A 14,042-nucleotide genomic window follows, 5' to 3' on the forward strand; every position below is an offset into this window, starting at 1 on the left:
GTATGTCTCTAATTTAAAATATTAGTACAGTGTTGTTGGTATTACACTGTACTGGAACAGAGATGATTTACTTAATACATTAAAGTTCTCTGTTTCCCTTTTGTTCTCGTTGCGCTAACACCTGAGTCAAATTGTGAATTATTCTCATTCCCGAGTTTCGACAAGTGCTTCTAAGAAAAAATAATTAATCCTGCTTAACAGTGAAACTGCATGTAATATGTGAAAGTTCACGGTTTTTCATGGTGACTAACATGATTATATGTATACTTCGTTCAAAATATTTTAGGCAGCTAAATTTAACTACAAATTCGTGAACGACAAATTCATGCTGTGATAAAGAAGACAATAAATGTATAGTTCAAGCAAGTTGCTTTGAACATTACGTAATCTTTGAACACCAGCTTAATTTGAGAAGGTAATCGAAATGATATTACACTGATTGACTGTTTTCTTCGAAGTACAGTTTTGAGATTTGCTTGATTCAAGAATTTTTTTTCCTCTATTCGAGCAGCATTTTCTGCGGACAAAATCTTGGTCCTGATCTTTTCTTTTCTTTTGAAGTTTTGCCTCCTTTCTTCCGTTGCGCTTGTTACCATCGTATCCAGTCCTATAAGGATTGCCAGCATCCCGAGTTAAGTGTTGATAAGATTGGGCTAAAGATAGACACATACAGTTTTTTGGCGACATTTCACCATGACTTTACCTTGTAGTGTTAGCTCAACATATGATACTTATTCTCTTCTGAAACTTAATTCTAGTGTGCCGTTAGCGAAGTCTACTTTTAATTCGGACACATTTGTGAGTACTGTTTGAAATACTGTATTAATTTTCGGTAATAGCAATACTTCAATAGCTACCATGTCTAATTGGACTTCAAGTTATTCGACTTGTTGATATCCTTTGCTAAATGAATCTGGTTACGGGAAGTTTTGTAGTAATACATCATGTCAAGAGCCTTAAACACTTCTATAATGTTTGATTCAAGTCGTTGGCAAGTGTTCTGATTGGTTTAGGTTCTCGAGTCAACCTGTTACCAATAGTCTTAAAAGTATAAGCTTAGGGATTTCCCCTGTTTTCAGGGGAAGTTGGACATGGTGCAGTTAGAATTTTCCTAAGTAATTATATACGTTGTAGGACATACCCTATTTCAGATTTTGAAAAGATCAGTGCTTTCCAAAGTTGCTTGCGAGACGGAGCTGAAGTCTGAAAACGGTTCGTATCCCAGGAAACTCGGTCGTTCGCTGATTGCATCCGGTTCTTCAAAAGTCAATACTGTAACCAGAACAGGGATTAATGCAGAAAAGGTATCTCCACAGACTAAAATTTGATAAAAAATAGTTTTATTTGAGTTTACTTGGCTTTTGGTAGACATTTATTACAGTACGAAAAGTCCTATTTACGAAGACTTTCTGCTTTTATATTCGGAAGCCACGGCAAACTTGACATTTATGAGGTTCTACACTTGTACGTGTGAACTAATCTGTTACCAAGATGAAACTTTTCAAAACCTCTTTACAAATTCTTGACACATACGAGGCCTTTCACTTGTATGCATCTACATGTTTTAACAAATCTGATTTGTTAATAAATCACTTTCAACATTTTTGGCATTTATTAAGTTTTTTACTCGTATGTATGAACATTTCTGCCAGTGTTATTTTAATAAAGTCCTTACTATACTCTTCGCATTTGTGAATTTTTCAATTTCATGTGTAACATGTTTTACCAGCTCCTATTTTGAAATAAATCCCTTTCCGCACTCTTTGTACGCTTTTGTTTTTCACACATATGCATTAACATATGTGTTGCCAAATTAATAAATCCTTTCAACATTTAAGGTATTTTACACGCTTTTGACTTGTATACGTAAATATGTGTTTAGCTAATCTCGACATTTTTGTAATCCTTTACCACACTTATGGCATTGATCAGGCTTTTCACCTGTCTTTAAACATGTTTTACCACATCATATTTTGATATAAGTCCCTTTCCACACTCTTGCCCCTTATGAGATTTCACACTGGTACGTATTAACATTTGCGTTACCAATTTGAATTTAGAGTAAATCCTTGTCCGCACTCTTGGCATTTATGAAGTTTTTCTCTTGTATGCGTGAGCATGTGATTAGCCAATTGTGACTTTATAATAAAAACTTTTCCACACTCCTGGCATTTAAAAGGTTTTTCACCTATATGTTTGAATATGTGGTATTTCAAATGAGATTTTGAAATAAATCCCTTTCCACACTCTTGGCATTTATGAGGCTTTTCACCTGTATGTATTAACATGTGCGTTGCCAGATTTGAACTATGAGTAAATTTTTTTCCGCACTCTTGGCATTTATGGAGTTTTTCTCCTGTATGCGTAAATATGTGTCTTTTCAAAGCAGACTTTGAAATAAATCCCTTTCCACACTCTTGGCACTTATGAGCTTTTTCACCTGTATGTATTAACATGTGCGCTGCCATATTTGAACTTTGAGTAAATTCTTTTCCGCACTGTTGGCATTTATGAAGTTTTTCTTTTGTATGTGTAAATATGTGTTGTTTCAAATTAGATTTTGAAATAAATGCCTTTCCACACTCTTGGCACTTATGAGGTTTTTCACCTGTATGTTTGAATATGTGGTATTTCAAATGAGATTTTGAAATAAATGCCTTTCCACACTCTTGGCACTTATGAGGTTTTTCACATGCATGTGTGAACATGTGATTTTGAAGACCAGATTTGAAAATATATCCCTTCCCACATTCTGGGCACTTATGATGTTTTCCACCTCTATGTATTAACATTTGAGTTGATAAATGTAATCGTGGAAATCCTTTGTAGTTTTTCTTGCTAGTACGAGAGTTGTCATCTGAATGGGAAAGTTTTTCCTTTCGTGTAATTATGCCTCTCGAAAGAGTATGTTTATCATATCTGCAACTAAAAATCAATAAACACGAAATAGAAATTCCAGAAAAATACAAACACTGGCATAAGTACAATAGTAGGAAAATATTTATTTTTCATCTAAAATATGAGAGGTACTTACACACTCGCACTTTGTGTTACGTGATAAATTGAAATCTCTTATCACTGAGCTATTCCATGAAGTGTTGTAGAAGTATGGAAATTTATTAGTAGTATTCAGGGCTAGAAAGACTTGAATGCTCTGGGTTTCAATATCTGTATTTGTGTTTTCAGTTAAAAATTCCGAATCAGATTTAACTCAAAAACATATGAAAGTACACCTGTTGCAGTATGGAATGAACATGGCTTGATAGGTGAAAATGGGCGTAGAAAGTCAATAAATATGTTTATGAAATGTGTTTTTTATTTCTGTGCCAGAAAATTGGGTAAATACGAGAACTTGTTACAATTACAACTACCAGATTCTGTACGATAACGACAAGGAAACAAAGGATAGCTTTCAAAATTTTGCAAATACGTCATTTAAAGCAGTATAACAATAACTGCTGGTGTTTTTAATATCCTTGGATTGCCTTGATATATTAAATATTAATCCACATTACGTTCTTCATGTTCATTGTTATGTAAGACGTCGTGGTTAAATGTGATACATACTTAGGTCCTTTTACGACATAAAACTTCATGAAGAACGTAGAACTTAATGCCCAATTATAGTGTAGGTGTAACACATAATACATTTGCAATAGTTTTCTTAAACACACCCTTCATATTACATGTCAATTTTTGGAGTTTTGTATATATTTTGTTTTAAGTAGAGCATATTCTCCATACTGGCAATTTCAATTATCAGAGTTATTAGGACCACATGTAAGTGTCGGGTATTGAAAATTTAGTGCTGATATGAAATCCGTACAATTAAACTTCTTTTGCACTATTTTATGGAGGAAAATCATATTTACCACATTTCGCCTTTGTTCAAGTGTAGGGATACAGAAGTTGTCTATTAAGAGCCTGCCTTACTAAAAAAATACGAAATTTACCATTTTTCTTTTGCTTGATTATTCAGCAGTGAAAGGAGATAATGAAATGTAAGTTACCACAATCATAAATAATGCTATTCTACAACAGAAAATATGAACCTGAAGAATATTCAGTGTTGCCATCCATAGAAATTACAGTGTTGTCAGAAAAAAATTTCCGTAAAATCTAAGTTAAGACAGCGAGTAGAAAAAGAAACTCAACTGCATTTGATTACGTATCATGTTGTTTTGGTTTCTTGCGAACTACTTTTTAATTAACATTATTATTTAGTTTTAATAACTGTATGTTAAAACTATTTTGTTTGTTACAAACTAAATACAACTATTATTCCATTATCTCCTTGCATTGATGAATAAACAAGCAAGAGAAAAATGGTAAATTTTGTATTATTTTTAGTAAGGCAGGCTCTTAATGTTAGATAATTTTCATAATATGGATATTTTCCAGGTGGTCTCGATGTTGCTGTTGTGATGGGTTTCAAATAAGAGCAGCACATCCCCTTTTTATCAAACACTGGAATAATACATTTTTATTACTGTGGTACTATTGTTAAATTTCTTTCCAGTTCTAATTATGAGTCCTAACCTCTTGAGAGATTCATTAACTATGTTCTCTATTTGGTTATTAAATGTCAGTTTCCTATCAAATATAACTCCAAGTTCTTTGACTGAATTTAAACTATTTTAGTACGATCTGATTCATTGAACAATTAACCTTTGACTTGTTTCTGGTAAAAGATGAAATGTTACATTTGTTTATGTTTACGTTAAGTTTTTAAAGAGCCCACCAATTTGCAATATTTTCCATGTCACGCTGTAAATTAACACAGTTATGGATGGTCTTTATCCTACCGTACATTTTGATGTCGTTAGCAAGAAGCAATTTGTTACTTAATAATATATGATCAGGGAGATCGTCAATGAATAAAAGGAACAGTAAGTGACTTAGATTAGAGCCCTGGGGAATTCCAGAATATGCAATATAATCAGTTGATTTATATTCTTCGTAGACAACGGTTTGTTTTTGATTATTTAAATATAATGAAAAGAACTTGATAGAGGGAGAAATTATATTCACCTAGCCTATGCAATAATACCTGTGATTAACTCTGTGAAACGGTTTTCCAAAAATCTATATATATTACATCAACCTGACATCCTACACCTAACGAATTTGCTATAAAGTCAGTGATAAGTGGAAGGTTTGTTTTTGATTTGTGTGGAATAAAGCTTTGTTGATATGGTGAGATTACGGGTTGGATGTGGCTAATTATCCGTCGGTATAGGAGTTGCTCAAGTATCTTTGCAAAATTAGGTAAAATTGATATAGGCCGGTAGTTATTTTTTTCATGTTTAATATTGGTTTTTCGTATTGGCCACACTATAGATGATTTATCTGGAAAAACGCATGTTTCTTAGCGAGGTTGAATGCAATCCTTAGTGGATATGTAAATGCATCAATACAACTCTTTATAGTATATGGAGGTATTCCATCACGACCAACAGCACTTCTGGGCTTTAAGTATTTGATTGCCATTTCTACTTCAGATTGAATGATTTCCTCAATGCTAAGTGACTCCAGTTTTTTATTTACATAAGTTAATATTGTTTATAGGAATATCAGTGACACCTGTATCTGGCACATATACTGATGAGAAACACTGTGCAAAAGCACTGGCTATTTCATCATTATGATAAACTTCACATCCCCCATAATTTTCCCCCAGAAAGATGCTTAGTCTTATTTTTTTAAAGTTCCACAATTCATTAGTATTATTATTATTGATATTTTCAGGATCTTGTATGAACACTCTGTATGTCAGATTAATGTTTCTTTATTTCCATACATAATTAACTGAATTTATTGAGATAATTTACTCCTTTCTTACATTTGTATTTTTTATGATATATTGCTTTCATTTTAATTTTTTTTTTTTTTTGATAATTTTATTTGTAAGCCAGCATGGATATGCTGTTCTTGAGTTGTTTTTATGTGGCACGCACTTGTCAAATATACTATAAATAATATAATTGAGATTATTAACCAGGTCATTGGTTTGTTTCATAATTCTTTAGTCATTTCTAGTCAATAGACGAGAATTCAAGATACAACCCTAAGAAATAAGCTTACCTAAAATTATATTGATATATCACTTTTTAAAAAAAAAAATCTTCGCAGTCCCCTGCTGCATGATGTTTATTACTAAGGATGGATGGTGTACAACTTCTAGAATTACTGGATAATATTTCCTATTGACTTCTATATTAGTTATATTAGACATAACCACATCTAATGTACGGTTATTTTTGTTCGTCACATTATTTAATGATTGCATATTGTAATACGACATAAATTGATACAAATTCTTACATCCTTTAGAGTTTGCTTATAACTAAATCCCGTACCATTTTTTCCGGTAAATTGAAATCACCAATCAAGTAGTACAGGACAGCCTTGAGGACAATTAATTTCAAGGCGAATGAATAAATCATTATACAATTCAATATTAGATTCCAGTGAGAAGTACAAAACACAAATATATATGGTTTTTCCCTTACAGTTTATTTTTGCAATCAAGCAGTCATAATTATCATCACACCTGTCCAATAAGAACAATACTTAGTTAGGCCTGCAATAAGATCACTACCCCATGTCTTACAAGTCTTGACAGAGTTTCTGCCTTCTCTCAACACAGTATATCTGTTATCAAATAAGTCAGAATCATAATGAGATTCGTTAATCCATGTACCAGTGATTGCAATTAGCCCATAACTGTTAGTTAATACACAGCAAAAGAAATCACATATTCGAACATGTACGCTACGAGCATTTTGATACAGTACTTTTAGAGAGTCTTTATTATTTGTAAGTCCAGTTGCTATTTTTGAACTACACAAACACATTTCTTCGAGATCAGATTTAGGTAACTTACAAGATGTTCCATTGTATTCCTTTGTTAATCACACTGCTTCTCAGTGGGTGCGGCAAGGTCGCCCAGGTGACGTTCCTTCCTCTTTTGTTATCGGACGATAGAATTTCTGCACAGGTGTGTGCAATCACTGAAATCGGGGTTTCGCTAAGCACTGGCAGTGTTCCTAATTCTGTATTCACTTCTTTGGAATTTCATCCTGTTTGATGGTGTCTCACTATTTTGTTGCAGTTCTTGACGGGTAAACGCCTTATTATTTACTATTAACCTGTTATACTGAAGCTTCGCATGGTCGCTTTTCGAACGCGCATCCCACATGAAGACAGATAGCTCTTTGCGAATTTGACGAACTGAGGCAGAGAAATCTTCTGTAATTGAGACACGGATTCTCTTAGCATGATGTGATTTTTTAATATTAGATTCTTCTTTTAGGACGAGAAATTTAGAATGATGGGTCTGTTATGTCCGCGGACTAGACGATGGGCTCTTTCTATTTCACTCGCGTTCAGATCCACTTTCAATTGCTCTGTGACACACTTTATAACACGTTTCTCAGATTCTTCCCAAGTTTCCGCACTTTCGCACTCGCCAATGTTACGAAATAATAAATTATTTCTTCTTGATTAAATTTCTAATTTGTCAAAGACTTCACTGATCGCAGCCCAACTGAATTTTCAGTTCTTCATTCTCTTTTACAGCATTGAGCTCATTAACCACTACTTGCAGCTGATGACTTAGATCGTTATGCACACCCTATATTCCATTTGAGTCCATTTCTTCTAGATTTGTGTACAAGTCAATGTGCAACGCTTTACATTGTAGAGGTTCTTGTACCATAAGACTTAAGAAACTTCTTCGGGCAAACAAAGTATTTTAATAATTTTCATTTTAAATGATGCAATTTTCCAGTTCCTGATTGTATTAATTATTAATTTACTTTTAAATGTAACGAACAGTGCTAATCAAGAACAGAGGAAAAACGATTGATTATTCCATGAGCATATTTTTGAAAATGTATTACTCCAAATATTTGCATTAACATAAAAATATATGATACCTACTCCATTAAAATTGTATGAATATATTTCGTTTCGGAGTGCAGTTACCACACAATAAACACCACAACTGGTATGTATGCATGTGTAAAATGCTATTTTGGTGTATGACAGAAATGCTGAACTAAAGTTACTCTTCAACACATATAAATATTAAATTCAGCCATAACCTATCACACCAAAGAATATGTTCATTACTCATGTACATTATATTATTAGATAATTATAGGCATTGGAACTTGAGATAATAAACTTACTTTACTAATGTATTAATAGAGGTTTACAACGAAGTGAAACGAAAATTAAAATACAGAAAATATTACCAGATATATACACTACTCCTTACGAAAATGTTCGTGGTATTCAAATACAAGAAAACGGAAAATTAAAACTTGTTGCATTCCATTCACACAATCATTTCTTTCTCCTAAAAAATTTATAAAAAGGCAACTAATACGTCGTATAGTACTATAAATTGACAAAATTTATTTTTCTGTGGGTAGTGATGCTTGTATTTCTGCCTAATGTCGGGAAATATATATATATGAAAATGTGATTAAGATCACTACGGAACAAAAACAGACGGTGTCAAAGAGTCATTAGAACTGAATGAATGGATTGTCTCAAGATACACATAATTATGACTATAATAATGCATACAAGCACTGCTTGGCATGGACGAAAATTATACCTGAAAACTATCCGGGAAAAAACTCTCCCATAAGCCTGAGTATTATACGTACCCCGAGCCGAGATTCTCGGTCTTGAAGTTAATTAAAAGACCTCTACTGATTTACAAAAACCGGCACCTCTGCAACGTCGAAATATTTCTGAAGATCGACATTTTTTGGTTCTGTTTCACAGAAAGTATATCCTTGTTGTACTCGTAATGTAGAAAATAAAAAGGTTTTCTTCAATTTCTACAATCATATTTAACAAGATCAGTATTTCACTACTAGAACTTTTTAAAATCCATTTTACTGTTATTATGTTAAAGAAGTTTCCAAGATGAGAATTGCCTGTCTATTTGCTCCGTAAGTTGAGTAACACAAACACACACACACACACACACACACACACAAATTACTCGTTGTGACTCCTTAGGCGATATAATGCCAACGATGCTATGAAATGCCGGTAATATCAAAGTCTATTAGCCTAAGGAAAAGTACATGCAATAACTTATTCTGCAATCGAGAAAGGATTTACCAATGAAGAACGCTGAAACAGACGATCAGCCAATTAGTATATTTAATATAATCCCCAGATACCCTCAATATTACTGCTGTGAATTATGTATTGTAATTTCCATTACTCTGCACCTGTCAACTATAACTCCATCTGGCGATAACCGATGTAACTACGTGAAGAATTCGTAGAGTAACTGATGTTTCAAACTTAATCTACAATGTTGCCACATAGTAGAAGAACAGTTCTCCATAGCGGTTGAAGGAAGCGGCGGAGGGCAAATGGTCATATAGCATTTTCGCTTTATTTTCACCTGTAGAATAGTGTACTGTGGTCCGTGGGCGCCATTTTTAGAATACCCGATATGAGTTAATATTGATTTGAATACCTTTACTTATACAACAGTATTGTAAATATCAAGAATGCAGTCATCATCTTGATATATTATTGTATATTCCACACCTTTACTGTTGGGTGGTTTTAATATCATTCATTTCTTTACATATACTACTGGCTGTAGCAATACACCGGCATAAATCGATGATTACTGATATGAACAAATATCGGCATACACAATATCAATTTTACACTATTATTGCAGGTATATAACATTGTAGGTCTTCTTCTGGCGTTAACAGATAATGTGTATATGCCTAGATTTGTCACAACTATCTTTTATCTTGGCTTCGACAATTTTTTCTCAATACCCCCTGTTTTCTCCTGTTTCGAGTGTGGGAAATTATTTCTTGTCAAGGTTGGTACTTCCATCACTTTCAACTATCTGTAATCTCAACATCACTGATATTATCGCCTTTGTGACTGGCGATATATGGTCCCGAACTTCTCGAGATTCGTTCGAGGACCCTGGCGGTATAGATGAAGTTCATAATCAACTTACGCAACTGTTTATAATATAATAATGCAAATATTAGATAATCTCGAACTTTAGCCGATTGAAGTTGCAACAATGTCTTTTCAATTGTTCAATTCGTATTTACGATGTTTTCCATATGTTGATTTGCTTTTTCAACGCATTCTATCTTGATATGTTCTGACGGATTTCATAATCGACAATTATCAGCGACTCAAATGGTAGTGTATTCCAATTATTAAGATTTACAAGCGGAAGTACCTTATCATTAAATGTAGATATGTACAGCCTCAAAAAATATTAAAGAACATTTTTATCTTAGCTTTTGAATATTAACCTAGATGATGCTCTTTTATGAATACGAGATCCCTTGTTTAGATCTCTCGCTCCTTTTGTTGCTTCAAATTGCGTCTGTCCTTCCTTCTCTTCAATTTCATTTTCTTCTGCTCTGACATCACTAACTTTTCTTGCCACACCTTGAGGTAATTAGGGTCGTCACATTCCTTCTTGAGTTCCTGTTCAAAAAATTTCATAACAAGACCATCACCTAATGTTAAATATAGACATGGTCATCTGTATTTAGCATTAGAGATGCTGGAGATACATCGAACGAACTTGACACATTATGGCTATTTATCATTCTAACTCATGGTTCAAGATACTGATACATCTAGTAGCCATCGTTATCTATGGTTTGGAGGAGTCTTAGGTGTAAGTGTTGCCTTGCAGAGAAGTTACTTCTCGAACTGTACCTCGTTGTGTAATGTATCTTGATGTCTAAATTCGCCTTTCAGTAAAGGTGTGTGTGGAAAACCGGAACATTGTCTCATAAGAAACTTTCAGGTCGGTTTAAGTGCTCAAAATAGTCTAGCAAGCTCCAAATAATAGCCTAGGTGTTGGCTTTAAGATGTGGATGTGTGACCAAATATCGCGTAAATGATTCTGAAACATTTAGTATATATATATCTGTATCCATTGGTTGATGGGGGCCATGGTCCTACAAAATCAATGTACACAATTTGTCTGACCCTGGTGGGATGAGTTGATTTCATCGTTTTTACAAAAAGGCGATAGTCATCTTGGTATCCATACATTTTCTGTAATCAGTATTGTAACATTTCATTTCTTGTCGTAGGTTTCTCCAATACAAGGCTTGTATCGTGACGATGGTCCGATCAACTCCTCAGTGCCCTTCTGGCTCATGGTAAGGCTAACATTACTGGAACAAGCGTTTCTGGGATACACACCTTCGATACGTCAGGATTGGATTACTCTGATTTTTCCGTCTTGTTATTGTTCTAAAGAGGTGAGCAGTGAAATATGGGATTCGTAACTCCTGATTATAAACTCGTGATTAATGTCAGGCAGTTTTAATTTCACATTTTAGAAAATCCTTTGATTTAACCTCATACATGCTGCTTCACACTCTTCTCTCCACATCGTAACTCGTCTCTTCTCTCTTCTATTTTCTTCCTTTTTTTAAAAAAATGAATAAAGCGGAGCGGCAACTCCGGTCACGTTCCTCGAAAACTTATGTTAAATATTGAAGGCAACCTAGGAATCGTTGTAACGATCTTATCGGAGCTACTGACACGGAAACCTACTCTACTGACTGGAGAGATAATGTATCCAGGAACTTCCGAGTTGATCGACATATAGCTAACTTGTTTAGACTCACGTTAATATTGGCTTCTCTCAGACATGCAAATAATCTTCTCAATTGTTGTACATGTCAATCAAAGTTGTCATGAGATAAATATATGTAGTATACGTATCTAGCGAATCCTTTACCAAATTCCTCTTTTGGCAGTATTCTTTGGAGTGTCGTAGCCAGTTGTACTGATGCATTGATGTATCCGTACAGCACAACCCATTCTTTGCGTTGTGAATTGTTGCGAATGAGGATGTAATGTTATTGCACGGTAACACTGAAGAAAATCCAATTTCGACTAAAACTTGCGATACCTAGTTTTACTAAATATTGTATTAATCACTTCTTCCTTCAACTGTCTTAGTCGGATATGTTTATTCATTTCACTCACATCCAAACACATTCTGATTATGTCTGCAACTTCTTTCGAACGACTAATGTGGGGCTAGAATAAGTAGATACACTTCGTTTAAAATTCCAGCTTCACGCAATTTTTGGTTTCTTCTCTAACTTCAGGCCTATACTTAAGTGGAATAGGATGTTTTTTCTTTCTATGGAATCTTGGGTATTCACATCTATGTTAAATGTAAATATATCACATTGTACATTATGTTTTGTAACATTTCACTGAATTCATCGAGTGACGCCTTTAACCTTTTTTCCGCATTAACTATATTCTGTTGTCTGGCCTTAAGTATTGTATCACGTAAGAGTCTTCAATACTTCCTTCAGTAGTTCTACTGGAACAAGAACTAGCATACGGACAATTTTACTCACATCCTCTCCTCGAATTCTAAGAGTTGGACCACTGAAATTCAAAACAGCGCCTAATTTCTTCAGTGCATCAATGCCTAACAAAATGTCTACACTCAGCGGCCGTACGACAAATACCCTAACGTTAATTTTAACACCAGCCATTGAGACCAATATCTCAATCGGCCTAACAATCGTTTCGTTTTCCCTGCAAAATCGACAATGATACATCGCTGGCACATAACAATTGAGGGTGCGCCACATCGTAGCTAGCGCGCCTTCATGCATCCCAAGACATAAGAGACACTTCACTGCCGTTGTCCAATAGGCATTGGTACTAAACTCAGTTTATCTTGCTTGTCGAGTAGGTACTTGAAGTATAATATTTTGACTTATTTCTTCATCTTCTACATCACTGCGACACTCTATTTCTCCCTTTGTGGTATGGGCAGAATAAATAATGTACATCTGTGTTGCAATCCAATCCTTTTCCACATTCTGACGATATGGAATTTTATCGATGCGTCTATCATGTCGACAGTTAGCTTCTGAGCCACCTGGTAATAACCTCATGTAGTTGCCGCAGTTAGACTTTCAAAACGCTGTGCGACTCCGGGACTCTTATTTGGGCTTATATCCCAGAGTTGGACTGAGGGTCTCAATAGTTGATTCCTTAGTGGACCTTCTTGATGTTTTGTTTGCAGTTGAGCTTTCCCATCTTCTTTTCCTATCCTTCCTACCATTCCACGGAGATCGTCCTTTTGTGCCTTGATCCCATGTTTCTCTCATGAGATCTTATATCTTGTTGAAGAGTAACTCGATCTGCCTTGTTCATCGTCTGATAACTTTTTTCCCTTGCATCGAACTTCCTAATTCCTTCACTATTCCATAGTTCTCGGAAAGGAATATAACGGTGAAAAGACTAATACCTACCTGTATTTCCAAGGTAAGGTTGTCATGATGTCCAAGAGAATATAAGGTTCAGATGTATTCGCACGTAATTCTTGGAATTGCTGGAATTTGTGTGTAGCAGATTTCTTAACAGTAGGATATTTGCGAGGGCCGAACTGATGATTTCTGCATACAGTCTATTTACTTGCCACAACCTGTGAAGATAGAAAAGTCTCTATCAATGCATTCTCTAACTTTTGATATGATGACCAAGGTTTTCTTTATAATTTGAACCAACTCCTCGCCGGGTCATCAAATATTAGAGGCATTATTCGAAGTAATTGTTCATAGGACAATTTCATAATGCCAGCTTCTTCAGCTCTCGCTAAGAAAGTTGGCTCTAGGGGTCAATTGGTTTGTCCTTTAAATCTTGTAAAGTGCTTTATTTCAGTCAGGTTAACTGGTAATCGGCTTCTCTTAATGCGAAGACCTCATCTACTACTGGGATAAGGTCTTTGTCACTTGGTGTCCCATAATACATTTCATCTGTTTTCCTCTCTTCCTGGATCTCCCAGATGGTACAAATGAGAATCACGCATAATCATCTTTCTTTTCTGGTGATCCCTGCATCGTTCTTAATCTGTATTACTGTTTTGTGAACGTCTGGTTTCACAATAAGACTTCTTTGAAGGTATTACACTTCATCGGAGTCGTAAAATATTTTAGCACTGTCACTGCCGCAAAACGGCA

The 14,042-nt window shown here is 34.7% G+C and overlaps 1 protein-coding gene across 4 annotated transcripts in view; it reads right to left on the reverse strand.

The window, feature by feature from the left end:
* Positions 1-1,323: 1,323 nt before the first annotated feature.
* LOC145663300 (uncharacterized) overlaps positions 1,324-14,042 on the reverse strand; it is a 76,566-nt gene continuing 63,847 nt past the window's right edge. For 3 of the 4 annotated variants that reach the window (XM_081729621.1, XM_081729622.1, XM_081729620.1), the window contains one exon: positions 1,324-2,925. In XM_081729621.1, the coding sequence (XP_081585747.1) occupies positions 2,043-2,925 (883 nt within the window). In that variant the 3' untranslated portion in view covers positions 1,324-2,042. The remainder of the gene's footprint in view (positions 2,926-14,042) is intronic. The other variant, XM_081729623.1, reaches the window with a different exon arrangement.

Source organism: Thermobia domestica, chromosome 1 (assembly GCF_964235325.1).
Source record: "Thermobia domestica chromosome 1, izTheDome1.hap1.1, whole genome shotgun sequence".
NCBI classification, from domain to species: domain Eukaryota; kingdom Metazoa; phylum Arthropoda; class Insecta; order Zygentoma; family Lepismatidae; genus Thermobia; species Thermobia domestica.